Source organism: Electrophorus electricus, chromosome 6, assembly GCF_013358815.1.
Source record: "Electrophorus electricus isolate fEleEle1 chromosome 6, fEleEle1.pri, whole genome shotgun sequence".
NCBI lineage: Eukaryota > Metazoa > Chordata > Actinopteri > Gymnotiformes > Gymnotidae > Electrophorus > Electrophorus electricus.
Window position 1 is genome coordinate 22865396 of NC_049540.1, and position 26434 is coordinate 22891829.

Sequence of the window (26434 nt, forward strand, 5' to 3'; positions counted from 1 at the left end):
CATATGATCATGTGATAATGCTTTTTCAACAATGGTTGTAACTATTCTTACTAACCTACCATGGGCACTAAAAATAATTAAAGTGTCAATGTATTTATTAATAATTACTGAAACATACTTTAAACTTCCACAGATGATACTTCATTTAGATAGCATGAAGAGGAGCACTCACCAAGACTTTACGATTGCATTATGATAATAACTGCATAATTAGATCATTAGATGCCTTTACTCAGATAGTTGTTTGTACTTATTGTCTTGGAGAGTTCTGTTACATGTCCCTGCTGGCAGTGGGAGATGGACAGGTATGAAAGGGGGCCATCATTCATTACCAGTTCTTCATCAGTGTGCTGCTGCTGGCTGCAGGGTTATTAAATCTTCCCTGCAGGCCCAGCACCAAACAAACTACTGGTATCTCTTTATGGAGAGCATGCAGGTTCTGCCTGGCATACAAGCATCCAAGCTATGCTTTTACGTCTTATTAATATGTGGAAAAAAATAATAAATTCTCATAGACTTGACGCCAAAGCACATTAGGAAATGCTGTCTGTCACTCTGGCAAAACACCAATTCACTCCTGATAATGGATTTTATATATAAAAATTATAATGTGAATTCTCTCATGGATCATTTTACAGAGCATGATATGTTATGGTCAGTTTTGATCAGTTTCTGAAGCTCCGTCTGGTAATACTCTGGCCTTTCATGCAAAATTCTACCTTGTTTTTTACCTTTATCATTAGACATCAGAGTATATGTCACATGATGTAGGCTAGTTATACTGATAAAATGAAATATCATTTTCAGAAATATACTGTCTAAATAGCAAAACAGGCCTAAATAGCAAAACAGATTAATGAAAATCCTTAGGACTACTTCCTGGGGATGTCTTCATGGTTTTATCCCATTACAAGTCTTTTACAAAAGGTTTCTTAACACAACACAAATGTCATCTTGTATGTTATTGCTGTAGGAGAATACATTAATATTGGTGATACCTGTATGATCTGTTTTGGTTTGGTGATAATTCCAAGGCTTCAGGCCAGCCTTCTCTCTCTTTCATTATTTAAAGCTCCATTCTCTAGGACATGAATTTCTAAGATTCTTAATTCTGAGCCACCACTGAAAAAAAGACAGTGGTTGATTGATGAGAAAGTAACTCGGTCACATGGAGCAAGTATCAAACCCATCACACTATATCTGTAAGTGAGAAAATATAATGAAATTGGTTCTATCATTCAGATAGGGTAGGAACATGTCAGTAAAATTTGAAAAGGAGAAGAAAAAAAACATATATATATATATATATATATATATATATATATATATATATATATATATATATATATATATATATAGCTTTATGGCTTCATATACGATTTGTTCTTAAAGTGGAGAAAGGTGAACAACGGTTGACCTCTGAATATAACGATAAAGAATTTGCGAGATTCCTAATCCATATAGCAGAAATCCATGACAAGATTTTCCAAACGCACCATGTGCTGTTTCTGGTGTGCATCAGCAGCGCCGACACCGTATTCGAAAATTGGCGGAGGACTGGGCGGACTAGTTTATGGGTTTGTATCATAGTGCCTCATCCAGCGGGAACGTGAATGCGTGTGCACTGGCGGATTAATTCATGTAGCGTGTGCTACGGCTGCTCCTTGTCACTCATTCAGTGAGCCGCTTTTTAGGTGCGTTCCCTGTAACGACGAAGGACCAATTCTTACTCACTTTACAATAATCGGAGGATAGCAAGAAAACACTGCATTAGTCCTGAAAACAGCAGCGGTCGCTCACCCAAATCCCTCTACCCATTTCTCACGGAGAGAGATTGCAATGCTTCAAACAAGGGATCTCATCTGGACATTGCTTTTCTTTAGTTATGCAGGTAAGATTAAAATATTATGGAATCTTTTAAAAAGGCACTGAGCGGTTTAACTTTTCAAGCGGTGTCCTACTTGCATCCTTACCGCTCATGGTGCTGATGCAGTTAGGTCTCTTCGGGCTACTCTTAGTACTGTGCGCCAGTGCACTTAGAGAAAGATGTAAATTAGCTGACTGACTTGTGCCGTGGTCTAGTGTTGAATTAATTTCTTGTCATTTGTGAATCAGTGCTTAATATTCTAGCAATGTGCAGACCATTAGGCTTAAGCGCACGGGGTAATTGTCACGGAGGACAGCATCGTGCAACCAATATTCGCCCTGATGTGCTTAATCATCTTATTTGAAATTGATGTCAGAATATATTTCAGTTGTGACTCTGTACATCGTAAAAAATGGCTTACTGAACTTGTACAGTATCTGTACAGGCGTGCTATAACATTTATCGTTGCTCATACGCTCGCTCCGTAAACATTTGGATTACAGGAGAAACAAAAACAACCATCATCTCCTTCGTATCATCAATTCACCAAGTAATCCCTCACAGAAAGAAAGGAAGATATTCTTTTTAATACTCCGTTTCACCAGTACGTGGTTCCAGTGTGACCTGCTAGGGGTTTTAGTGTAGTGGTAGCTGGATGGTTACTAGTGCTGAATAGGCTTCGTGGCAGTTGAAGCCCCATCCAGTATACAGCGCGTCCGATCCGTATCTACATGGATGTGTTGATTTTCCAGCGCACCTCTAAGATTGAGGAATATGAAAAGTTAGGATCGTGTGACTGCATATGTTCACATGGAAGCGATGTTTGCTTTCAAGTATAAATCTTCTACCATGCTGCCTGTTTACAACGTAACCATTAGGGCAAATATGATCTAAATCTCCTTAGGGCAAATTTTAAACGAGTTTTTTTCCCTCGCAAATCAATGTTTCAAAATTCAGTATGACTAAGCTGTTTCGGGACATTCCATAATTGATTTATATTTATATATATTTTTATTATTGCAAGTAGAAAATTCACGCATATCGTTGTCCTCTTCACACATCTTTTTGCTTGGGCGGGAATGAGAAAATGAAGTGCGTGTTATATCTTAGCCCCAGACTCTCTCTCTCTCTCTCTCTCTCTCTCTCTCTCTCTCTCTCTCTCTCTCTCTCTCTCGCTCTCGCTCTATCTATCTATCTATCTATCTATCTATCTATCTATCTATCTATCTATCTATCTATCTATCTATCTATCTATCTATCTATCTATCTATCTATCTCTCCCTGTGGCTCTGCTCTATTAAAGTAATTTGTTAAGTAAATATACAAAAAATCTGATGATATGCTACAATGATGACATAACGGGGTTAACAATGCTCTTGGTAACTATAACGCACCTGCAACTCTCTCTCTCTCTCTCTCTCTCTCTCTCTCTCTCTCTCTCTCTCTCTCTCTCTCTCTCCTCTGTCCCCTCTGTCTGTCTTCATTTTTCTTACAGGATGATTGTATTGCTTTGGCATTGTGGGGTGCTGACATGTTAATGTTGACTTGCAGCTGCTGTAGTGCATTGAGAGATGGGGTGGGAGGGTGGGAGAATGAGAGCGAGAGAGAGAGAGAGAGAGAGAGAGAGAGAGAGAGAGAGTTGCAGCAGTACAGTCTACGTCTTCACTATGTATTCTGCACATTCATTAGATTCATGTAGACTTTAAGCAGACGGAAGCGACTGAAATTGTACAAATAAACAATTTCAAACAAAATAAAATGTTTAGAAGTGTGTATTATGCAGCCCACCTTGAGAAAAGACTAAAGTTTAAGATTAGTCAACAGTATTGTGGTGTGGGGTGGTGGGTGGTGGAGGAGGGGTGTGTGTGGAAAAAAACAAAACAAGATGGCTCACATCTGGAACTTCAACTTTTGTGGTAAGTTCAAAGGCATTATGAAAACAAAATAGCCTATTTTTGAAAGGAGGGAACAGAAAAAAAAAGAAATAGAGAAAACTATACTGCTCTTCGTCTGCTCTGCAATTGTATGTCTAGCACTAGGCTGGGTATTGCTGGATGATTGTAAAGCCATTGTTCCGGTGAGTTAAAGGGGAATACTACCCAAACATCTCCACTGCTGGGCAGATAGATAACGCTTATTTGCTGGTTTTTGCTCATAGTAATACCTCTTGGAAAGCATGTAGCAGTTCAAAACCTTTTTTTTTTTTTACTTTTACCCTATCAGTCACAAATAACTGAGCCAACTATGAATTAATGCTGAATTTAACTGAATTTATCATCTGAACTGTGCATATTTGTCCTGTAAGGAATGGGGTCCTTTGTGAAGTTTGAAAAGTATACAAGATACTCTAGAGCTACTTTTATATGAGCTGAAAAGATAATTTCTAGCTTTGTGTTTATGTTTTAAGAAATAGATATAACATAATGAGATATCTTTACTGTTTTTGTACAAGTACAAAAAAATTAAATTAAAAAACAGATCACTATAGACTTAGATAAGTGGATGGATAGTTGGATAGTGATAGTAAAACATACTTTGATGGTGATGATGGTATGACCAATTAATTTGGCTGATTTTATTTCATTTGATAACACTATTAAATTATCCTGTATATTGCAACCTACTTACTTTAGAGTCTTTTTTCTCTTTGAATTGTGCTCTGAGTATGTTCTGTGAAGGCCCCAAAATTTTCAGGTGCACCTTCTGGCCTAGCTGGTGCTCCTGCGTCAGTCTAACTGGTTAGCTGATGCCCCTTAGGCTGTTTCAGGCCCTTCTGTCCCTGAACAAAACAGGCATAAGGCAGTGATCATTATTCCTGAACGTATCACCCAAATCATCTTTCCTGTATGGCAGGTTTCTTATCCCCTACTCCAAGTATTCATTTACCTTTCTTATGTACACTCGGGTTTCTGGTGATCACCATGGTTTGTGTACTCTAACAATGCCTGGATGGTGTTACTTCCTTTGTTTCTCCACTGATGTGAGGAGCAGCAACTTCCAGAGCAGTAGCAACACAAATGGAGAAATCAACGAGTCATCCACATTCCTTTTTTATAGATGATAAACCCTGCCTAGAGTCTTTTAGTTGCTTGTGAACAGTCAGAAGCAGGGAGATTTTTAGTTTTTAGTGTGATGCTGCATTGTGAAAACGAAGCAGAGTACAAACTATTTTTAAGTACTGTTACAATCTGTGTGAAAAAAACTGTAATCTCTGAGGTTGGAGGGTTATCTTTATGAACCAGTGAATAGTGTTAAAACATGGTCTTATTTGAACTGTTTCTAATGGTGCAGAATAGGAAATGCAACCTGGTATTACTAATCCATCCTGTTGATTCAAATATTTAATCTTGGATTGCAATTGGTAGATTGAAACATTAACATGCTGCTGGATGCATGGTGAAATCTTATTTAATGAGAGAAAATGTGATTGTCTTGAGAAAAATCATAATTTGTTATGCTTATGATTTGGACAAAGTTCACTGGAAGGCCATATCTGACCTCAGGGTTCTACGTTGCACCACTAAAACTACTAAATGGATTGTGACCATTTCACAGGCCATGAAAAAAAAAACTGCTTGGGGACAGAGTCTTTAAAAGGTTGTGTGTTATTCCAGTGAGCTTTGGCTGTAATGAAGGTGAACTACCATTATGATTATGTTACTTCATTGTACTTGTTGAAACTAGGTGCATATTTTACCGATATGTAATTATTGAAACAAATAAATAGATATATAACATTTAGAAATTGTTAATTTTACAAGTACATGTTTTACATATCACCCTGAAAACATTGAAAGAGAATGATATTTCCAGCAGTATTAGACCACAGGCCTGTGTAAACAAAACCTAACACCCTGGAAAAGTGAACAGGAAGTGAAAATGTGAACTGGTAGAGATTTGACCTTGTTATGCACGATTTTTTATAGTCCTTGTTACAAATGATTACATATCTTTAAATGTTGTTTACACAGTGACTGCATAAAAATACTGTAAACAAGCACAGTAATTGGTATGTGAAGCATATGTTAAAAATGACAAAGCAGAATGTCTTCCAGTTGTTTTCTGGTGTTTTCTACTGCTTGTCATTTGATAAGGATGGGCAGTCTATGCATATTAATCATTCCATGAATGGGCACTCCGGCTGATTTGCATTGTGCTAGCTCAAAAGGCGTCCTATAGAGCTCTGGGTGGAAAAAAAGGAGGGAAAGGGGTTGGGCTTTGTCATGCTGAAAAGCCCCCCCCCATCCTTCAGTGTCCAGGCTGCCTCTGAAAGGCTTTCTCCTCACTGAAGGGAACGGGCCTCCTAAAGTTGTAGGCCGAGAGGCAGCCTCGTAGAGTGCACTAACCCCCCCCCCCCCCCCACACACACACACACACACACACACACACTCCCCGCCAAACCTAATCTTTTGGTCTCTCTTACCCTGTACCGTACTGTGTACTTCTTACCCTGACTTACTCTCTGAAGGCCCCCCTCTCTGTTTCACTCTGACTCAATCTCTGTCTGTCTGACTGTTACTCTCTCTGTCTTTCCCTCTTGGGCCTGTGGGTGTTGATGTGTTGATGGGAGTTTTGGGGCCGTGATCCTGAGTCCCCTGAATGACTCATCATTCATTGATGTAATATGTAGCAATGGCAGCCAGGTCATCCTGGGGGGTTGATTCCCCCTGCTTAGTGCCTCACTGTGCTTCATTGTGCCTCACTGTCAGCTCGTGAGCCTGGTCTGGTTTCACAGTTCAGTGCAGTCTGCCTTTGCATTTCCTTTTCAGAGTTAACCAGTTTGAGGAGCATTGCAGGGCATAGTGTAGGTAATACATTAAAGTCTCTAGATTTTCTCTTGTTTAGATATCTCTTCATACACACAAACCTATTAGTTTAATAAAAATAATATGGCTGCACATGTAAAATGGTGACTGCATTCAGGTGTAATTTTGTGTTGGTATTTTATTCTGCATACAGTTAGCTTTTTGTGTAGATGTTGCATAACTTTATTACTTTGCCCACAGTGATCTACATAATGTATATATTTTTTATTTTCTATGAAGTCCAGTGGGGGCTGCTTAATTTTATTGGACGACAGAATAACATTTTTGGTAAATGCCACACAATTTCAACCAAAAGATCACTAATTAGATTTTTAGATGATTTAACATTTATTTAGAAAGTAAACCAATATGTAGGCTAAAGTACAGTTATAACAGTGTGAGCTGTGTAATGAAAAATATTTTTTACTCTTCTTATGATTGACACAGGCAGTGGGAGGAAGATATAGCCTCTTCTGAGATAAGAGGCCTGCCTGGCCTCATGTTGGGCTTGGAGTACAGGGATTTTCCTATACGTTGTGTGAACTAATGTACAGTTGTATTGTACAACAGAAGTCATAAGATATAATCTGGATATGGTTTCATCCAGAGTTGGGTTGCTTTGCTTCCTCAGGCTAAGGGAGGGAGGAGTTTTGTATGTTGGGAGCAATGTGAAGACAGTCTGACCAGCAGAGCTGTTTGATTGGGTATTTTGCCAGTGCTGGGCAGTAACTTTGCACCTAAGCTTCTAATTTAGCTACATGCATAAAGTTATCCTCCCACCTACTGATGGCAGCAGTGTGCCAAAGCTTTTATTCTGTAGACAAACAATTCCCCAGAAAGACTTCAAACATATTTTCCTGCCAGAATATCTTCCAAAACGTTAAGCCATTTAAAAGATTACACTGCAGCTATATTTATACCCTTAATCAACAGTTAATGTTCATATACTTGTCCTTAGTCTAATATTTCCCACTTGTAATTGACCTATTGAGGGTTTTGAAAGAGGACAATGTGGAAGATAATTGATTCCCTGCAGTCATTATTGTATTTGTAGGGTTGTGTGCAGACCAACCCCTTCCTTGCCCAAATTATGAAAAGAGAAAATTGGATATTATTTATTTATTTTACTATTTATTTATTTTACTATTTATTTTCCCACCTCCCTCACATAGTCTCTCTTTTTCTCTCTTTCACACATTGCCACTGTAGTGGGCTTTATTCATGAAATGAGTACTTTGCTAGAAGGTAGTTATCTAATGTTACATGACTAATGTTTTGTTAACATTAATGTTATTGACATTTCTACACTGAGTTGGTGGTTTTTCATGCTTTACATTTGTAGATTTTTTTTTTTTTGTACCTTGAGAAAACTTCACAGTTTTTCCTTAACTACAGTAAATATACATTCTCTATAATTTTCTTGTTTTGTGTTGGTTCATTGCTGTCTTATTTGTCATTTCTTTCTTTTTTAGAGAGTAATGTTGTGACTGTAACATGAAGTGTCAGGTCTTATTTAAGTGACAGTCTTATTTAATCTGATATTTGTTTTTCACATATTTTATTGTTTATTATGAGACCTTCAATAGCAGCCCAATACTACTTTACAACTCTTTATTCTCTCTCTCTCTCTCTCTCTCTCTCTCTCTCTCTCTCTCTCTCTCTCTCTCTCTTTCTCTCTAACATATACATGTGAACTGTAGATGACAGTATACCTAAAGAATGTGTTTATTCTGACAGCATGGTATGCAAATAATGTTGTATACATGTAATTCCTCCTCAGATGTTGACACTCTTATTTAGTTCTTAAGTTCAGTCTAGTTGTGAATTCAATCTATGGTAATCACCCAAGCATGTGTGTTCAGGTGACATACGTACTTTTCTTTGAACTATCCAAGGTAGGTTTAAATGTACCCTGACCCATGTTATCAGAGGCTCCACATGGGTCACTGAGCTTTTAATTTGATGTCAGCATCCATTTCTGTAATACCGCGTGGCATTCCCGGAGGAGACAGTGAGGACATGTAATACGTTACGTGTCTGACATGGCAATGGAATGCTACAGGTGCCGGGCGAGCTGGGCTACTGTACCGTGCTGTGTACTTCCACAATCTCCCACTGCAAGCCACGTTTGTTGACATAATGAATTCCTCCCTCGGTCAGCCATCCAGCTGAGGCCAGGCTGCTCGGGGTTGCTTCTCTGATTGCCTCCTCACCTTTCCCCTCCCTGTCAGCCCTTGCACTACCTTGACTTACCACCTCATTCCTTCCACACCATGCCAGCACCCCTGCATGTGCTGTGGCACGGAACACGCAACTCCAACATTTCCGTCGAATGAAGCATGGAAGGACACTGCCATTTCTAACCATTATCCATGAAATATGAGCAAAGAGACCCCCTCTCATCAAAGTGCTGTGGAGGTGATGGCACCGGCATGTATTAGCACATGTCAATAACTTTTGTGCCATTCATTTTGGCCTCAGGCTAAAATCAAGCAACATGCTCCATTGGCCATGCCTTTCGTCTTCTTTCGTGTTTTGCTGAAATGCAGGTGTGGGGCCCAGTGAGAAGCAGATGCCATTAGTGTACACTGTCTTCCAAGGAGTTTAGAGGCTTTAAGTGATTAGAGGCAACAATAGTTTTCTCTGGCTTTATATCTGTAGGACTATGGTGCTCTAACAAAGGTTACGGATTAAGGGCAAAGTGTGTCTGTTTTTTTTTAGTTTGGTCATTTTTCTTACTAGCCTTGATCGCGAAGGTATGAAATTACTTTGCTGTGCTTGAAAATATTGCTGCGGATAAAGCATTTTGAAAGATGTTTTCATAACCAGAGTTCTCATTCCTGAAAATATTCTGTGGGTTATAGTAGCTTGGAAGGCCTCAGTAAGATCAGTACTCACTCAAAGCTCCTGAGTTTGGACATCTGTTTAGGTTTTAAGAACAAAGAGATGTCAAGCCACGGATGACTGATAAGGTTCCTGAGATGGATAACCAGTTGTGACTCAGAGAAGCAATTGCTAAAGTCAGCGAGGTCGCTTCTGTACTCTTTCTATAAAGGTTGTTTACACTACTGTGATTGAAACCCCAAAGCGATTGTGCTGGCAGTAAACAGGTGTGTGAATTTTAGCCAGCCAGATAATGCTTTTGCACTGCTAATCATTCATTAAAAATCCAATTTTCTTTTTCAGTCTAGTCTTAACTGTCAGATGGCACTAAAACTGTATTGCATAGTGTTGCTTCAATGCTTCAAAACCAATGAAGACTTTCAACCATCATGTTATTCAGATACAGTGCCACAGGATATAGTTAGGACATTCTGGGAACAGACTGTTCCTGAGCCCGGCTGGGTGTTGATTTTAATGAGTTGCCGCGTCTCAGCCTCAGTCCAGGTGGAGAAAATCTATCAGGATTGACAACCATTTAGGGTGAAGCCAATGAATGTGGAGCAGATTGCTTTAAAAGGCTGCAGGAGAGTGCTGATCTTAATGGCTCAGAGGTTTCCTCATTTGTTCATCTGTCTGTGACTGGGACAGATGGTGTGGAGTGGGCAAGATGTGGGCTGTGTCAATAGAGTAACAACTGTGAGTGTTATGTTAGTCACCTCCTCTCCACAGTGCTGCCTTCAGCAGAGAGCACCCGAGTTAGTGACACCCTTTTCAGCCCTCGCTGTGCTTTGTTTTGGTGGAGATCATTATAGGGGCACATGAAAAAAATGTCCTACTCTTAAACCCTTATTTTTATTTATTATTACTATGATTGTGTTTGTCTAAAGACCATTGTGTTCCTTTCAATAAAGGTTTAATCTAATTTAGGTCTAGAATTGCTTATTCAGTATACGTCAATAAAATTCGTGCAACCTTTGGAAAGGGCACTTACATGGAAAGGTCCTGAGAATGGATTAGAGGGCATGGTTAGTTTTGTCTGGGACTAGCACTGTTGTGTACACCCTAGAAAAATACATTAGCAGTTTTGTGATAAGGACAGCCTATGGTCTATACCATCGCAGAGGACAGTGTTTGACTCCCACTTCTAGGCAGCTTCCGTAGCCAGTGGATATAGAGTCATCATTAATCATGCTGTCAGAGCTTTGTAGGGCAAATTATAACCAGAGTCATTCCCAAAATGTCAGGGAGAAAGGATGGCTTCCATAAGAAGTGAGCTATCTGGGGGGAGGCCTTGCCCCAGAGTGAGCTGGGGTCTGCAATGGCTGCAGAGAATCAACAGCTCACTGCTGTAGCAGAACCCATGCACATGCAGCACGCTTGACTTCCCAAGGACAGGCCCATTCAAAGGGTTCTCATTAGAAAAGCCTGCTCCCATTGTTTATGGATCTTAATGAGCGTCCCAGCAAACAGGCAGCTGAGCAAAGGGGAGGCAAGCAGACAGCTCAGACATCATGGTCTGGAATAGAGCCATGTCTGCTCTTCCAGAGCACGGCGCCGGGTCTCCTCTTCGCTTTTGTCCTGATCAAGATCCCTCTCTCACTCTCATTACTGTTATTAGGTAAGACAGTTTAGACAGTTTACCCAGGATATGGAAAAGCCCTAATTAGTATTTGGCTTGTATGGCGAGCCACATCCACAGGAGTGCTGCAGGGCATCTTACCGTATTCTCACTGTTCCAAAGGCAAATTTTTAGCATAAGGATGTTGAGAACAACTCTGACACATTGGTCACATTCAGGGTCTTCTGCAGAAATGTATTTATATCTTTGTCCTTTTCTGGGGACAAATGCTGCATGTTTTCAGAGTAGCACGAGGATGAATAGATTTTCAGAGACAACACATTACAAGGCAGCCATGGAAGGATACTTTGCAGCTTGCATTATAATAGGTTTTGTTTTGCTGCCATCTTTTTTTGAATCATTTAGAGGGGTCACGCAAGAACACGACATGTAATCTACATGAACAGTACACAAAGAGTAACCGACCAATCAACCGTTTAACACATGACCTGCATCACAAATGGAGCTTCCTGATCCGTGAGGCTGTGATCACTTTTTAAAGCTCTACTTTATTACAGTGTTTCAAGTCCAGTGAAAATCAGTCCCTCTACATATAATCAGGCTAAATGGTTGAGGCCTTCAACAGAAACCTGTGACCCTGTGTGGGGAAATTCAGTGTAGGCATCGACACAGGAGTTGCGGTCATTAACGGCAGTCATCTGCGAGTGTGTGTAGGTATTGCGTTTCCGGGCAACAGAGTGACAGCTGTGCATTGCTTTGTAATGGAGGCCCATGCAGATGAAAGGCAAGTGTCCTGGGGAGAGACAGAGCAAGCGAGCGAGCGAGTTGGAGTGAGTGCTCGGGGTGTAGCTGCAGCTGGGTTTGAACAACCACATTACTATTCTGTCACTGGGTAGTCTCTTTTGAGGAAAAGAAAATTGGGACTTCCTTTAAGATGTCTCATCCCTTGTCTAGTTTGCATTACCTACAAAGTAAATCTCTTAACAATCTGAATGGCAATGCTGCATCTATTTTATCTGTTGCAAAACTTTGCTGCCTATTCCCCGTACTTGAGCGGATGTCCCTCATTCTGATTGATCTTTATTCCATCTGTGAGTCCTGAAGCACAGTGAGGGATTTTAGTGCTGATAAAATGATTGCATGGTGACAGTGTGGAGCACTGACAGATGGACATGAGCAGGACATCACCGTACTACACACTTCAACCCCTTATTGTGTCTCTGAAAGCATGCTGCATTGTTTGCCAATAGCAGATATGAATCTGTCATTTAGAATGGCTGGCCTTTAATAGACTAGGAGAGGTTCGGTTGAATAAGCACAGAAATACTGCGGGCGTGCACACGGCCTCATTAATTGCTGACCACCTGTTTGCTCATGACATAGTGTGTATGGGAGTTAGGAAGGGCGGGGGAGACAAGAAAAAAATTTTTGCACCGAGTCCACACCCGTCCTTCATTTGACAGTGCCATCAGGTGCATTCACCCCCTCCGGTTGCTAATCAGTATCAAACGAGGCCTATTATCCATGTGCCACTTTAGACACATCAACTGTTCTGGCGTGCATCGAGTGTGCGTGGGTGTGCGCGTGCGTGCGCACGTGCACGTGCATGTAAGTGGTACATGCCTCAGGGGGGAGGGCGTGTGTAGACTGAACTCATGAGTTTATTCACATCATGCATCAAGTTGAGAAGGCAGAAATGGCAGCATACAGTAACACGCACTGTGCCTGTGATGCGGTGCTGGGGTCGATTTTATTATGGTACAGCGACAGCTCTCAAGTGGAAATCTAGTAGGACAGAGAAAAATAGCATACAATATATAGACAGTTGAAAATGTTATTGATTTACCATATGATACCCGAGCAGTCGACATAATTTCATTAGAATCCTGGATAAGAAGCGTCTTAATTCGATAAGAATGAAATGACACACTTGTTGCTAATCTAATTGAAGGGTGAGTCTTTCTGGAAAAAAGATGGAGGAGGGGTGCTTTTTCTGGAACTACCCGAAGCATCCAGTTCCTGTAAAGGACACGGCTGAAATTCAAAGAAGTATTCCCTCTATCTCCTCAGAGTAAATCCCTATAATGGAGGAATTGAGGAATCTGATGGAATATGGTGAACATAAAGCAGTGCTGTGTAGAATGTGTCACCGTACAAGCTCAGACATTACCAGCACCCGCTGCAACAATAAATGGATTATGAAATATCACGGAGCCACTTAACAAAGCAGAATTGAGCATGATAAAGAAACCGAGAAATACCACTGTCCCCAAGGACAGAGCTACCGGTGCCAGCTAAGCCACTGTGGAAGTAGGAGGGGCTGTCACGCGCACATCTCTAGAGTGCCTCCAGAACTGTGTGTGGATGAATAATAAAATGAAATCCTAAAAAATATATAGTGATACCACAGTGTCAGCCAGTCAGTGAGGTGCTCAGTCTGGCGTGGTGATGCACAGGGGGACAAGGGTGGGGTTAGGCAACCCTGCCAGAGCTGGGTGCGGTCCCTGCCTGCCTCTGGGGGCCACTCTCTGGAGGAACGGGGTGGTGGTAGTGCTGGTGGCAGGTGAGGGTGGCAGATGGCCCGGCACCAGCCTGGCGTGTGACTGCTCTCACTGAGACCACTTTAACTGCTCCACTGGGAGCCAGAGGAGACAGTGTCCCTGAGCCACCTCCCCACCCCTGAAGGGGCGGACGTATTCTCACTTACCTCACCTGTGACGATGGGTCTGGCTGGTGTGCTGGGGGGTGAAAGGGGGCAGGGACAGGTAACACAGGGTAGAGCCTAAAAAAAAAAAAAGGAAGATACGTAAACATTTTTTTTCTGCAGTATTTCAGTCATAATTCTGACAGGACACATTTTAGATACCGTGTTGCAAAGTTTCAACAATGGGCATTAACAGGCTTTAAGAAATTAGGCAAAAAACACAAGTAACTAGGGCTTTTTCCATATTCAAATGAGAGTTCTTCCAAACTCACTTCCAAGTGCATGTTTAGAACACCTGTGGAGATGGAGCAAAGCTGAGGAGCTGTGCAGAGACTTATTGGCGCTGGCCACACATTCTGAGTGTGCGCTGAGTTGTCTCATAGGGACAGCACACTCACTCAGGCATTGTTCAGTGGGCTTGTTTGCCATGGCTTCTCACGCTACCTTGTTATTAGAAGATACAATTGGGCCTCAGACTTCAGGCTGGATCACTGACGTCAGACTTTATCTCCAAAGTCCACTCCACAGTGGCAGTCTGTTGCAGCTTGTTCTACTTCCTTGCTGTTGGGAGGTGGTCGTGGTGAGGATGAGGGTGAGGGTGTAGGGAGAGCGGGTTGGTTAAACAAAAAAAATGGGAAGCTTGAACACCACACTAAGGGTCAGAGTAAATCAGGCGAGAAGCTGCTCTCTGTTTCTTTCCTAGGAGAGAGTTTATGAAAACAAGCACACTTTGAGAAGCAAGGGGCAAAAATGTATCATCGCTGTCTCTATTTGCTGACATTTTGTATGGTGTAGCGTACATCTCTTGGCACAGAGATAGCTTTCTGGCATTTCACATTATCGAAGTCTCTGGTTGAGGAGGAGTTTGTGTGATTCTCGGTTCTACTGGGACCTGATGTGATCTTGTCTGGCTTAATGAAACGATTTGCCTTTTTTTCCGCTCTGTGGGAAAGCGTGAGCAATGCTGCTGTCTCGTATGCTGAGGTTGCCTGTAAGTCTGAGGTGAAGGCAGCAGGTTAGACAGAGCAAGGCGGGTCTCTCTCAATCCCTCCTTCATTCCCCCACATCCCAGGAGTGGTGTGCTGCTCGAGCTCTTGTCCCAGCTTCTCTCTCCACTCCTAAAATAGCACCAAGGAGACAACAGAGAAATGTGTCAAGGTTAGACTGAAACAGTTCACTCCCGTGAGGTTATCTAACATGACCACTTTCTGATCTTGGGAAATGTGATAAGTCATTGACTATGGAAACTAAGCAGTGGAATTCATGCGTGGGCTTCAGACGAGAGTTAAACTCCTTATACTGAAATGAGTCATCTCCACTCCTAATGTCTCTCTGTTTCAAGGTGGCCATTGTGTTCACAGTAGTGCATCATGCCTCATTAACAGTACAGAGCCACAAGTTTGTTATGCCACAAATGTGTGTTTAGAATTGAAGATTTCCTAGAAATATAGATTGGCTTTTTTTGTTGTGTCATGTGGGATAATGGTTTGAGGTGGGATTCCATTTGCATGTCTGACCTCAATATCTTGCGCACTCTTGAAAAATAGCTGCTTTCTCATTGTATCCACAGTTGCTTTTACACATCAACTGCAAGGCTCAGGATTGGGGGGCACATATGGTCTTTTGGCCAGTTTGTCGAACAGTGTGCAAAAGTAGCAGCTGTTGGCTGGATTTATTTTAACCCTGGCCCCCTGATTGCATTTCAGAAAGGGGCTAGGTTCTAAAAAGCTAAACCAGTGAACAAAGCACTGCTGCTTTGTATCTTTATGTGCTCCAGACGATATAAAACACTTTCAGGAGGTACTGCTTTATTCTGTTGTTTTGGCTATGCAATTGAATTTTTCTTTTCCCTTGTTGAAAGTGATAAGTTTAAACCATAGCTGTGGCTTAATAAGACTGGAGGCTTCTGTGCTGTTCTATATTCATTAGCACTTTTGCAGAACCACGTATAAATGTTAAAATCCCAAGATATGTAACTCTTCACCTCTGAAGGGCTCTAGTAACTTCAAAACATTCCTCCCACAAATGTTCAAACATGGTTACATTCATTATCTGTAAATTCAGAGGATATGGAGTGTTTGCCATCAGGTTTTGCCCAAGGTGCCCATCTCAGGTTCCTCTTCTCCTCTGAGGTGGTGTTTGGGCTCCAGTCCACTGGGCGGGCTGTCGGGGGGTGGCTGGGGCTCTGCGGGGGGTCACACTGGATTGCCTCCCCACCAGTAATGCCATTTTCGTGGCTCTTGCTCTTTTAAGACCAGTTGTATTTGGAGTTTCAGAGCTGTGGCTTCTGGGTTCTTCCAGCACATGAATGAACTACAGTGCTCTCTATTATCCTCAGTTGAAAGGAATGCCACTATTTAACGTTTCATGCTCACCAAGCAGAAATAATACAGAACATTATTTATTTACGTTGTGAATAGGATAACACTCTGAGAAGCTTTGAACCACTTGTAGCAGCAGACAGTGTTCTGTGTGTGCTGCTCGGGAATCTTACACTAATAGCTCTTTTTTCACAAAGCAGACTGCTGGAACCAGTGGCATGAGTGCTTCATAGGCCTAGAAGCACAAGACCATAGGCTTTGTCATCCATTTTACATTAGAAACAGCTCTTACCCTACATTGCTCCCTATAACCTATTCCCAATACTACAAATGCCATGCTTTCTATTTCAGATAACATCATCTAATAATCCAGGTTCCTCTGCCACTTCATACCCCAAATAGGAACAGAAGAGTTTTTAGTACAGAAACCAATGACCAATTTTTAAGGAGAAAACAAATAAATGAGACCCTGAATCATTCTGGCATGATTTCACTTGGTCTACTCCCATGGCCTATAGTCTCGGACGACTTTGGTAGCCGTGATACTGTTTCTGCAGTTTCTGATTTAAATGATTCAATGGAATGTCTAAAGCTATTGTGTTTTTGTATTTCTTTAGGTTGATGCCAGTTATATGCAAAATACTTGACTCAGGGGTCAGGGGTCCCCTTGAACCTCAGGATGCTGGAGTGGGTAGAATAGAATGGTTTGTTTGTCTTGGCGTGTATAAGCACACAAAGTTCATATTAAAAAATGTCACTTAGCAATGTAAAACTGGGGAGTTTGTATTAAGAGTGGGAGTGTAGCTCAGCAGTGGTTGGTGGTCTGTGCCATATATCTTGTGTGTTTATGATCGTAGCCTGGACGTGCAGTGGGAGGACTTTGCTCATGTAGTTACGATGGAGGGGATAAAGTTGCAGACAGGAATGTTTAGAAGACTAAGGTATATTTGTGCAGTGTGTTTGGAGACTGAACTTTAATTACTCTCTCCATTTGTGTTACTTTCTTTTTGTTTTGCTGGATTTTTTTTCCCCATGATATACAAAATAGTCAAGGCCAGAAGTCTTATTTCTGATTTTCACTGGTATTTTCCACTTACTCAAATGTATGTACATTACAAGCCTACTGGTTCAGCTGGGAATAATATGGGATTTCTTATGTAGTTATCATGCCTCCTACCACTACATTTATATATCAGATGTTATTTTGTTTATATCTAAAGCTTATTTCTGGACTGGTTCTTCCCAGATCTGGCCCTGTCCTGACGATAGCCAATTATAGAAATGTACTTTTAAAGTCTACAGTCCTTTTTTAAGAATCCTAATGTTGCTGAAAACCTTGCTCTCAAAGAAGGAGATTGTTAGAGTCATCTTACTGGACTTTGGCATGTTAACATAATTCATGTTTCCCCTTTGATTCGTGCACTGCTCTTGAAGGATCTATGGTGGAACTATATCTCCTCTGTGGCATGCATATCTTACACCCCTGAACTTTAACAGTTGTCGTGTTTAAGGGGGATAAGGATGCCTTTGAGAGGCAAGACTACAAGGCCACTATTGAGAGGCCTAAGGAAGCAAATGGAAAGGACAGTCCTGATGCAGCTGTTGGTGAGACTGCTATTGGTTGCCAATGGCTGCGCAGGCCAAGGGGGGGGGGGGGGTCTACTTGGCCATATTCGCCCTGATTGTTCACATTTTTGGCTTCAGTAGCTTTTCATTTTCACCCTCTGCTTATGGCTACCCCAGCACTGTCGCACATTGTCCTTAGCACTGCCACTGCAAGACAAAGCGGTACCTATGGCCTCTGAGGGACACAATAGCTCAACTCAACCTGAATGCTCTTTTCTTTTCTCTTGTTCAGTGTATTGGAGCGAAACTAGTTTGGATTTGGATTTAATCCCTACAGTCCCTGCCAAAGTAATTATTCAACTTGAAGTGAACATCTCTGTTATATATTCTGGTATGAAAATCGATTGTCTCTTCACTGTACCTGCCAAGCCTTTTCTAGGTATTTCTTTTATGTACTCTTAATTCTGCATTTTACATTCAGTTGCTTTGTTTTCTGGATTAGTTCATATTCTGGATTATTTTTCCGCATCTGCAATGAAGCATTTTTGGCCCAGAATTTCTTTTCCATCACCAGTGGCAAAAACCCATAAACAAAATTAGATTTTTTTTCTCACTACTTGTTGTTGTGTGATTTGATACAATGCCTTTATAGACCTGGAGTTACTTTTAGAAAATACATAACTACAAAGTTCTGGGTTTTTTAGGGCTACAAAATGAGCTAAATACTGAAACACCTGCTGTGCAGTCCAAAATGACTGACCAATTAGATTTAATTTCACTTTGATGGCAGCCCTCTGCTTCCTCTCAGTGCCGTCAGTTCTCAGCTGGGTAAGGATGCGTGAAGGCAAAAAAAAAACACTGCCTGAACTTTCTTTGCCCCACTGTTAATCAGTGTGACCGCTGTTTGACTTCAACTGGATGTGGCGTCTGGTGTTGTGGAACTTGGCTGCCATGATGGGGCATTCCAGTAAATATCCACATTTTGATATGTTGCTTTAAACTATCAAATGAGATGGCACAGCACCTCTCACACACTAAGACCCAGCATCGAGCGGATTGGTTGAGGCACCCCAGTGGCTTCATTTCTCACACACAAACAAGTGTGGAAACACACAGTTTCACTTTTTCTCCCCAAGATTAAAATCTCTTTATTAAAGTTAAAGTACCCAGCTGCCTTTATGCATTCTGCAGGCCTGTTTAAATGGAAAATCGAATGACAGCATTGCATCTGATGCATTTTAAATTACACGATACGTTCCCTCCTTGTTAGGTCTTTTGGTTGGCACATTCTGACGAGATGCTGTAATGAATAATAGGTTTGGGAGTCTGTTCAGCACTTTAGACTACATCTATCAGTTTATGCTTGCTATTGCTTGCAGTCGTCTGACTTTCCTTGGCCATCAGCAGCAGGGTCTCTGTAAACACTTCCAATGTGCTCTGAGCAGAACTACCCTATAAAGCACAAACATGGGCTTACTGTTTTGGTGCTGCTAAACAGTGTGTTTTTTCTTTCTCAGTTTCAATTTCAATTGTGGTGCCACAGAAGCATTATGTTCTCTATACATCCTGTGTAGAAAACAACATTATAAAATTATTTATTTTATAAAGTTAGGTTTATTATAGAGGAGTACAGATTGAAAAGTCACAGCAGCTTGGATTAATGTTAAGAACTGGTGGTCATTTTTAGTCAGCTCAGCAGTGCAATGCATGAAACAGTAAGCACATCTCCAGATCATGATCCTCGAAGTTATTCGACAGTGCTCAGATGATTGGACTGGTGTGTAAAGTCATGGAACTGATATTTAGCACATGAAGAAGGGATTTAAATATCTGCTCTATCCCATTAAATTCACTCACCAGAAAACATCTGCTGAACATGTCTATTTCAGTCCACGGTTATTTAAGCATGGGTCATCTTAAATAGAAGATGGGGAAAAAAAGACTTCAAAAAGACTTAAGATTTGTAATAAGCTCCATACACGATAACACATTGCTTTTCAGTTGGATTGCAAATATATAGATTATTTAAATAATGTATTAAAAAATAAAATGACTGTCTTATATCCTGATGTTAGCCAGGCATTAGTTTGTGTATGTGTGCAAGTTTAGGTCTTTTAACCTTAGTTCTTGCGTCCCTGGAGAGCCCTGTGTCAAGCAGCCTGGATAGCTGATGAGTTACTACTGTATGCACATGTTCTGTGATCCAGCAGGCCTCACGTCGACTCCCTCTTGAAATCACATTTCAAGAGAACTTGTAGGATTTCTGAGTGATTAGATTAGCAGTTGAATCTCTGCATGGCCATTGTCTTCCTGTGAAGGATAAGAAGTCCTCTTAACATGAATAAATAACCCTTAGTTATTCCTAATTAGACCATGAAGCTCTCAGCTTTCGGGGTGGGGTGCGTGCCTCTGAACATATTAAAAAATTTAAGCATACTTATATTAACAGCAGTTACTTGAGCTGATGGCTCAATTTGAAAGACTTAATGAGGAAATTATTTAACTTGCGTCATTTAAAAGTGTCTGTTGGTCTCTGTAATGGCCTTGTTTTTGGATGGGCTTGAAGCTGATTCCAGTGGCAAGACTCTGGCTGTTACATGTCCTTATCTTTTAATGAAGAGCATGGCAACATCAGAATCGCCATTGTTGTTGTGGTCCTCTGTTGATGCGTCAAGCTGCTCTTCTTGGATAGAACCAACGAACAAAAGTACCTCAAAGCGACCTGCTACTTAGAGGGCTACTTCCTCAAGGAGGTGAATTTGAATGCATCACACTGCTCAAAGCCCTGGGGGGCACCTTGTCTCACTCTCTGGTTGACATCACACTCACTCATCAAGCTTTGCCCACTCAAAGCACCATAAAGGATAACATGTTAAGCCCTCCAGTGGGATGGGTGTGTGAGTGTGTCAGTGCCACTGAATCAATGCGCTAGCTACTCATTCAGCGTTCAGCGGAGACTCATAGGCCCATTGATCAAACTCATCTCAGCCCGAATTCAGAATTATCTGCATGACAACTGACCTTGCTGTAAAAGATACCATCAAAAAAAAATTTTAAATTAAATTAAATTAAGTTGAAATGTAATCAGGAGCTCATCACCACTCACCATCCCTCCCAGCCCTGCGTCTAGCTGGTTGACCTCGACATCTGGAGACTTTTATTACCCTTTGCTTTTATTGTTATTTAAAGCATTATTGAAATCTGCTAGTGTAAAAGAAGTTGAATGGCACAATTGATTGCATTCGTGAGTGGTAGGCTGTAAAGCCGGTCACGTGTGGAATCACAGGTGATGTTTTCTTTAGCAGGGGCCCTCTGTGCCATGGAGACTAGCGCGGGATCAGTAGCATGCTTTGGGTTTTACTGCCTGGGGTTCAGCAGGCTCTTTTATTTATAGTGTACTTGGTGCAAATCATAAGAGAGAACATCTGTAACTCATTGAGACAAAGATGATGGAAGCCTTTAAGTCTACGAGACATCACACACATGCTAACCTCCCCTTTATGCTCAGAGTGTGAACCCTTCTGACCAGGTTGGTGCTAATGACCATTCAACTTTTCCCATGCTACTGTAGCCCCCAAACAAACAAACAACAAGCAAACAACAACAAAAAAACAATATGTTTAAAAAAATTTAGGCTTATATTGGAGGTTTATGTTTGTGTGCAGTTCAGTTTGTATGTTGCAAACAGAAATGATCAGACCATAGGGCATTGGCCCAGTTGGAGAAAGGTGTGAATTAAAGGGAATGTGACTCAGCAGTGGTTTGCACTGGGGGAATTTCCTGGCAGCACCTCATTCATTGGTTTCTAGATTCTTTGGAGAGGCAGATTTTCCATATCAGATAGCCCCGGAAAACCATGGCCTGGGAGAGACAGCTGTTGGGTTGCAGATCATGCAGATGTGTGTGAGCTATCATAGATGCATCATAGCCTCACAGAACCCCAATTCTGCAGTATAGAGCAGATAAGGTTGCTTTTGATGTGTTGGAGAATTCAGGATGTCGGATAAACCTGTCATAAAAACTTGGCACAGAGGTTGACGAAATCTTCCGGGACTAATCTGCAGGTGCTACTTAATTCATCTTTACCTGAGTTTACATGGCACATATTCAAGGTAAAGTGCTTGTTGTTGAAAAGCCTCTAGCTCCATTACTGCTGGGAACCCTTCTTTTCTTTTTCCCAGGAACAGTTATCAAACATGTCTTTAATAAAAAGCTATGTTGCACAGAGCAAAATCACTCAGAAAATTGCCTCCTTAAAGTGCTGGAGCGACAGGGTGCAGTGCATCAGGCCACCTCATCGCAGGGCGCCAGAGTTTTGCTGTCTGCCAGCTCGGCTTGTTTTGTCATGGTGCATTGTTAGTCACCGGGACGGACATCGGGCCATAAAGCCTGCTCCTGTAGACAGGGCGAGGCCTGACAGGATGGGTGTGGCCAAGTGGAAGCATTATCAGAAGAGGTTTTGGAATCACTGTGCATAATACTTGACAGGTGACTGATGACAATCACAGCTATCCTTCTGCAGACACGGGAAGATGTATGCCTCGTTGTGGCAAGCAAGATGCTGAGTGCCCGTGTTTTTCAGATGATGTATAGCGATGGCTTACTGTGGGTATTTTCTCCTTTTTTTTACTTATTCAGTATGGGGTATTGACAAAGCCTGTCTGGGTTGCCTCCTGTAGGCTAGCAGTGGGGTATTGTGCATGGTCCCTCCCTCACTTTGTAATTCGGTATTGGGCTAGTGTTGACATAAGCTCCATCACTGTAAGCCAAGCTCCTCAACTAAACAAACTATAGAAGAGAGGAGCGAGAGTTGCTTTCATCTACTGCAGAAACTAGGGGTTCGTTTTGCCCTCCCAAATATTTGGTAAATTTGAAACTGCTGTGGTGTGCTTTCTCTGGTTGTTCGATCCTTGTATGTTTGACAGAGTAAAACAGGCTCATCGTTTCCTTTATGTGAAGATGAACAGAAGAGGCATGCAAAACAGTAGAGGAACCAGGTGTCAGGCTGAGCAATGGCAGTTTTCAAAGTTCAAGCACCTCAAGTTAGAAGTTATCCAGTGTTATATCAGTGTTGTCTAAGTGCTTAATGCCTCATATAACTGTGAATCATAAGGGCTGTATCTCAGACACTTCATGAAATTATCATCAAACATCATCTTTGTGTTTTGCATCTGGATATCAGAACTAGAATGGACAGAAGGCATTTTTGGAACCTTCTGTTTGTGCGTCTAATGTTCTAATAATATTATTGGAGAAATTCACAAAATAGCTGCAGGATTATATGTTCATATGTTCTCTAATATGGACCACCAGGTATTTGATTGAAAGTGGTGTGGGTGGAAGTTGGATTTTTATGAAGTGGAATATCTACTTAAAGTGCACATGAGCTTTGGTTGTATCCTTGAAATTATTTGTCGCAATGACATGATCAGTCCCAGGATGCACAGTGTGAAGCTAAGGATTTATGGTCATGGTAAATGTGAAGAGTATTGAAACCAAGAATGAATAAGATGAAGTGTGTCCATTAGGCTGCTGGCAGGGTGTTAAATGAATTGTTTTCTTTGCTTCAGCTGAAGGGTGGAATTCATTGGCATATTAAAACTCCTTGCATTACCATAATGGCCAAGCTATTGAAATATTGGGACCCATTGGAGATATTGTGGTAAATATTTTGCAGAATGACGCCTCGAGGTAACTGAAATGAAATGAAGCTACAGTATACAGGTCATTTTCAGACATGCAATATTTCATGTTTTCTCCTTGGCATGCTTACAGATTGCATAGCATGTTTTCATTTAGATAATGGTGATAAGGAAATTAGAGTCAGAAATGATGGTATCGACATGACATATATAGCTAGTGAGCTCTATAAAATTAGCATGATTGGTTACTTATTAATTAACTTATTAACCATCGAGACCTTGTTAAAAGCATGGCGTTAAAGTCTACCTCAGAATATCCCTGATGGTATTTAGGTGGGTTATGTTACATAGCTCACATCTGTGAGGAGTACAAAGCACTTACCTCACGCTGCATTAAAGGTACATCCTATCAGTGAAGACAGGAGTGGAGAACATCCTGGGCAGTATTAAACAGCAAGCTTTCCTTTCAGAATATGACCTTCAACCGCATAAACCTGTTAGTCCGCTTAACGCCGGTGGAACTCTTTCGTCTGCTTTTACTTTTGTCTTCCACATCTTTGGTTAATGAAGGTGTTCATATTTCAGAATTTTTTTTACAGCCCTGCGGTGGTGGTGGTTTTTTTTTTTTTTTTTTTTTTTAAACCCAGCATTCATAAATTATCGAAGTGCTAGAATGAGCCTGGTGTTGTGTTCTCAGAAGCAGCGTGGACTGAAACCAGTAGAGCGCTGCCAGTCTCTCCTCATGCCCTATAGCATGCTCATTTACTCAGTAATGAGCTGCTGATTACTCGTTCCATTTTCCCTTGTTCTGATCTTAATGTGTTAGCTCATTCTTAGTCAGTACGGAGATGACACCACTCATTATGGGAAGATGCAGGCTGTACATCATTATTATACTTTGGCCATTGTTGTCCTTTCACATTTTAGCTGGCAAAGTGATGGGTAAAGCAGTGTTGAGCTGTGTAGAACAAGAGCCTGGACATGATTTTGAAATCATGAGAGAAAGCTACAGGAATAAAAAAGTCATAGAATCCTGGACTCTTTTCCAACGGGCATGTTTTCTGTTAAGATGGTTCTTTTTGGTTGTCAAGGCTGAAACAGTGGTGATGTTGAACTTTCTCATCTCTCAGGCTTTCGTTTGCAGCTTTTATCTGTAGTGTAGGCAAACTGCTCAAAAGGGTGGCGTGGTGTCGGCATCTGACAAAAAGACAGAGATGGCAGATTTAGAGTAGTCCCACATCTCTTCTGTAGAAAACAGAAAATAGTTCACTCTAAATTTATAGGCCAGTCCTAAGTGGAACTTTAATAAAACAGAGTCTCTGTGGTTTTCTTTGTTTGCTGTTTCAGTAAGGCAGTGCCTGCTTTGGCAGCATGTGATGGTAATATCCTGGTATGTTTGTAGCAGTGTTATGAGTACACTTCTTAGCTCTCCTATTGTTGCCTGAATGCATGTTTCTGAAAGCTATTTTAGAGCTGTTGTCCAAGATGGCAAAACAGAGGTCCTGTGAGTGTGTGTTTGTGTTTGTGGTTGTGTACGAGTGGGTGGGTAGTTGTGTGGGGGAGCAGATTTAAATTAAGAGTAATTTTACTTTGTTGGATATAGTTTAGTTGAATTATGTTTTTATCCTTTACTTTATCTGACAAATGGTGAAATTCAACAGATATGTTTCATCTAGTTATCCTGCCAAAAGTTATTTTACAAACAATAATCATTTTTTCATGTGAGTTGGGATGCTGATAGTCACTGGAACTGTCAGGTTGAAGCATGCCAGGTTGATTTTGTAGCAACTGTTCTGTCACAGTTGGAAAGCTTCAGGACATCAGCAATCCCACAGTTGGAAAAAAAAAACCCACTAGTATGTTCCACCCCAGTTAGGGCTCGACATATGGTGGCCTATTTTGAGTGAAGATGATCGAACATGCAACAAGCAGACGTAATTGTGCTCCAAGTCACACTTCTGCAGCTGTCGTGGAGAAGTGGAGTGAAACGTGCCCTGTGACCATAAACTCCAAGACAGAGGGCATGTCCCTAGAGTAAATCCTAGCCAGGACCAGCTGAATACAGGGAGCTGGTGGTGGAGGTACAGCTTGTGCTACTGTAACTCAGTCCTCAGCACACAAAGTCAGGAGACCAGAGAGGGAGAGAGTGGGAGAGAGAGAGGGAGAGAGGCTGAGTAAGCGAGTGAGCTGAGGTTAGGGCAGCTAGAGAGCTCTTTCATCTTGATTCAAGGTTCTCGCCTCCATTTTGTGTGAATGGAGAGTTGCTCCCAGCTACAACAGGGCCATGTTTCTCAAATACAGCAGAAATCATTCTGAGGACTTGACTTTTGAATAGGTGCTCTATCTGCATGCTCGAGCATTGTTCAGACCAATGAAAGATATGAAAGATCAGAGAACTGTGTTGATTTTCCCTCTCTATGGCCCTAGAGCAATGTCGGGTCACGCTGGCAGCACAGAAATGTCAAGCACAGTTTGGAATTCACATTCCGAGTCCAAACCTCTGCGTGACTCTGTGTTTACACATCGCATTTTGCCATTTCCTTCATATCTCCAATTCCTTTTAATCTGGTAACCACATTTTCCCCTGATAAACGGTCTCCTTGCTAAGGGCTTTGGGCTTTAAGCAGACATCATGTATCCAGGATGGGGTAGTTCTAAGGCGTTTAAGAGGTGCATAGACACGCTGACTTTCCCTGCCCATGCATCCCATTTAGCTCCCTTCCCTCCCGTGCCCTTTGGCTTCTTGCATATTCTGTACGGCTGTACTAATTACGACCCTAGCACAGGGGTCACACACATGATGTTCTCACATGCACTTACTGCCCCTTTTACATTCATGAGAGTCCTTCACTTCCCTCATGCTTGGTGACTGACTGCTGGGGCTCTTTCTGTGCATTCTTTCCATGCACCCGCCTAGCAAAGGCCCGGGGCCCAAGCATTCATCCAAACCTCATTAGATGCTGAATGAGTGAGTGTTCTTCTCCCACGTTGGCTGGAGGTCTCCTGTGTGGTCCACGATGGGGGGTGGGCGGGTGGGCGAGTGTTCTCGCTTATCTGCTTAAGTCGC

General features: G+C 41.6%; 1 protein-coding gene across 10 annotated transcripts in view; it reads left to right on the top strand.

Moving 5' to 3' along the window:
• The first annotated feature begins 1607 nt into the window (after window positions 1-1607).
• The window catches only part of ncam1a (neural cell adhesion molecule 1a), a 149937-nt gene continuing 125110 nt past the window's right edge, over window positions 1608-26434 (top strand). For 4 of the 10 annotated variants that reach the window (XM_035526756.1, XM_035526753.1, XM_035526754.1 and 1 more), the window contains exon 1: window positions 1608-1891. In XM_035526756.1, coding sequence (XP_035382649.1) covers window positions 1840-1891 — 52 coding nt within the window. In that variant the 5' untranslated portion in view covers window positions 1608-1839. The remainder of the gene's footprint in view (window positions 1892-26434) is intronic. The other 6 variants (XM_035526755.1, XM_035526758.1, XM_035526760.1 and 3 more) reach the window with 4 other exon arrangements.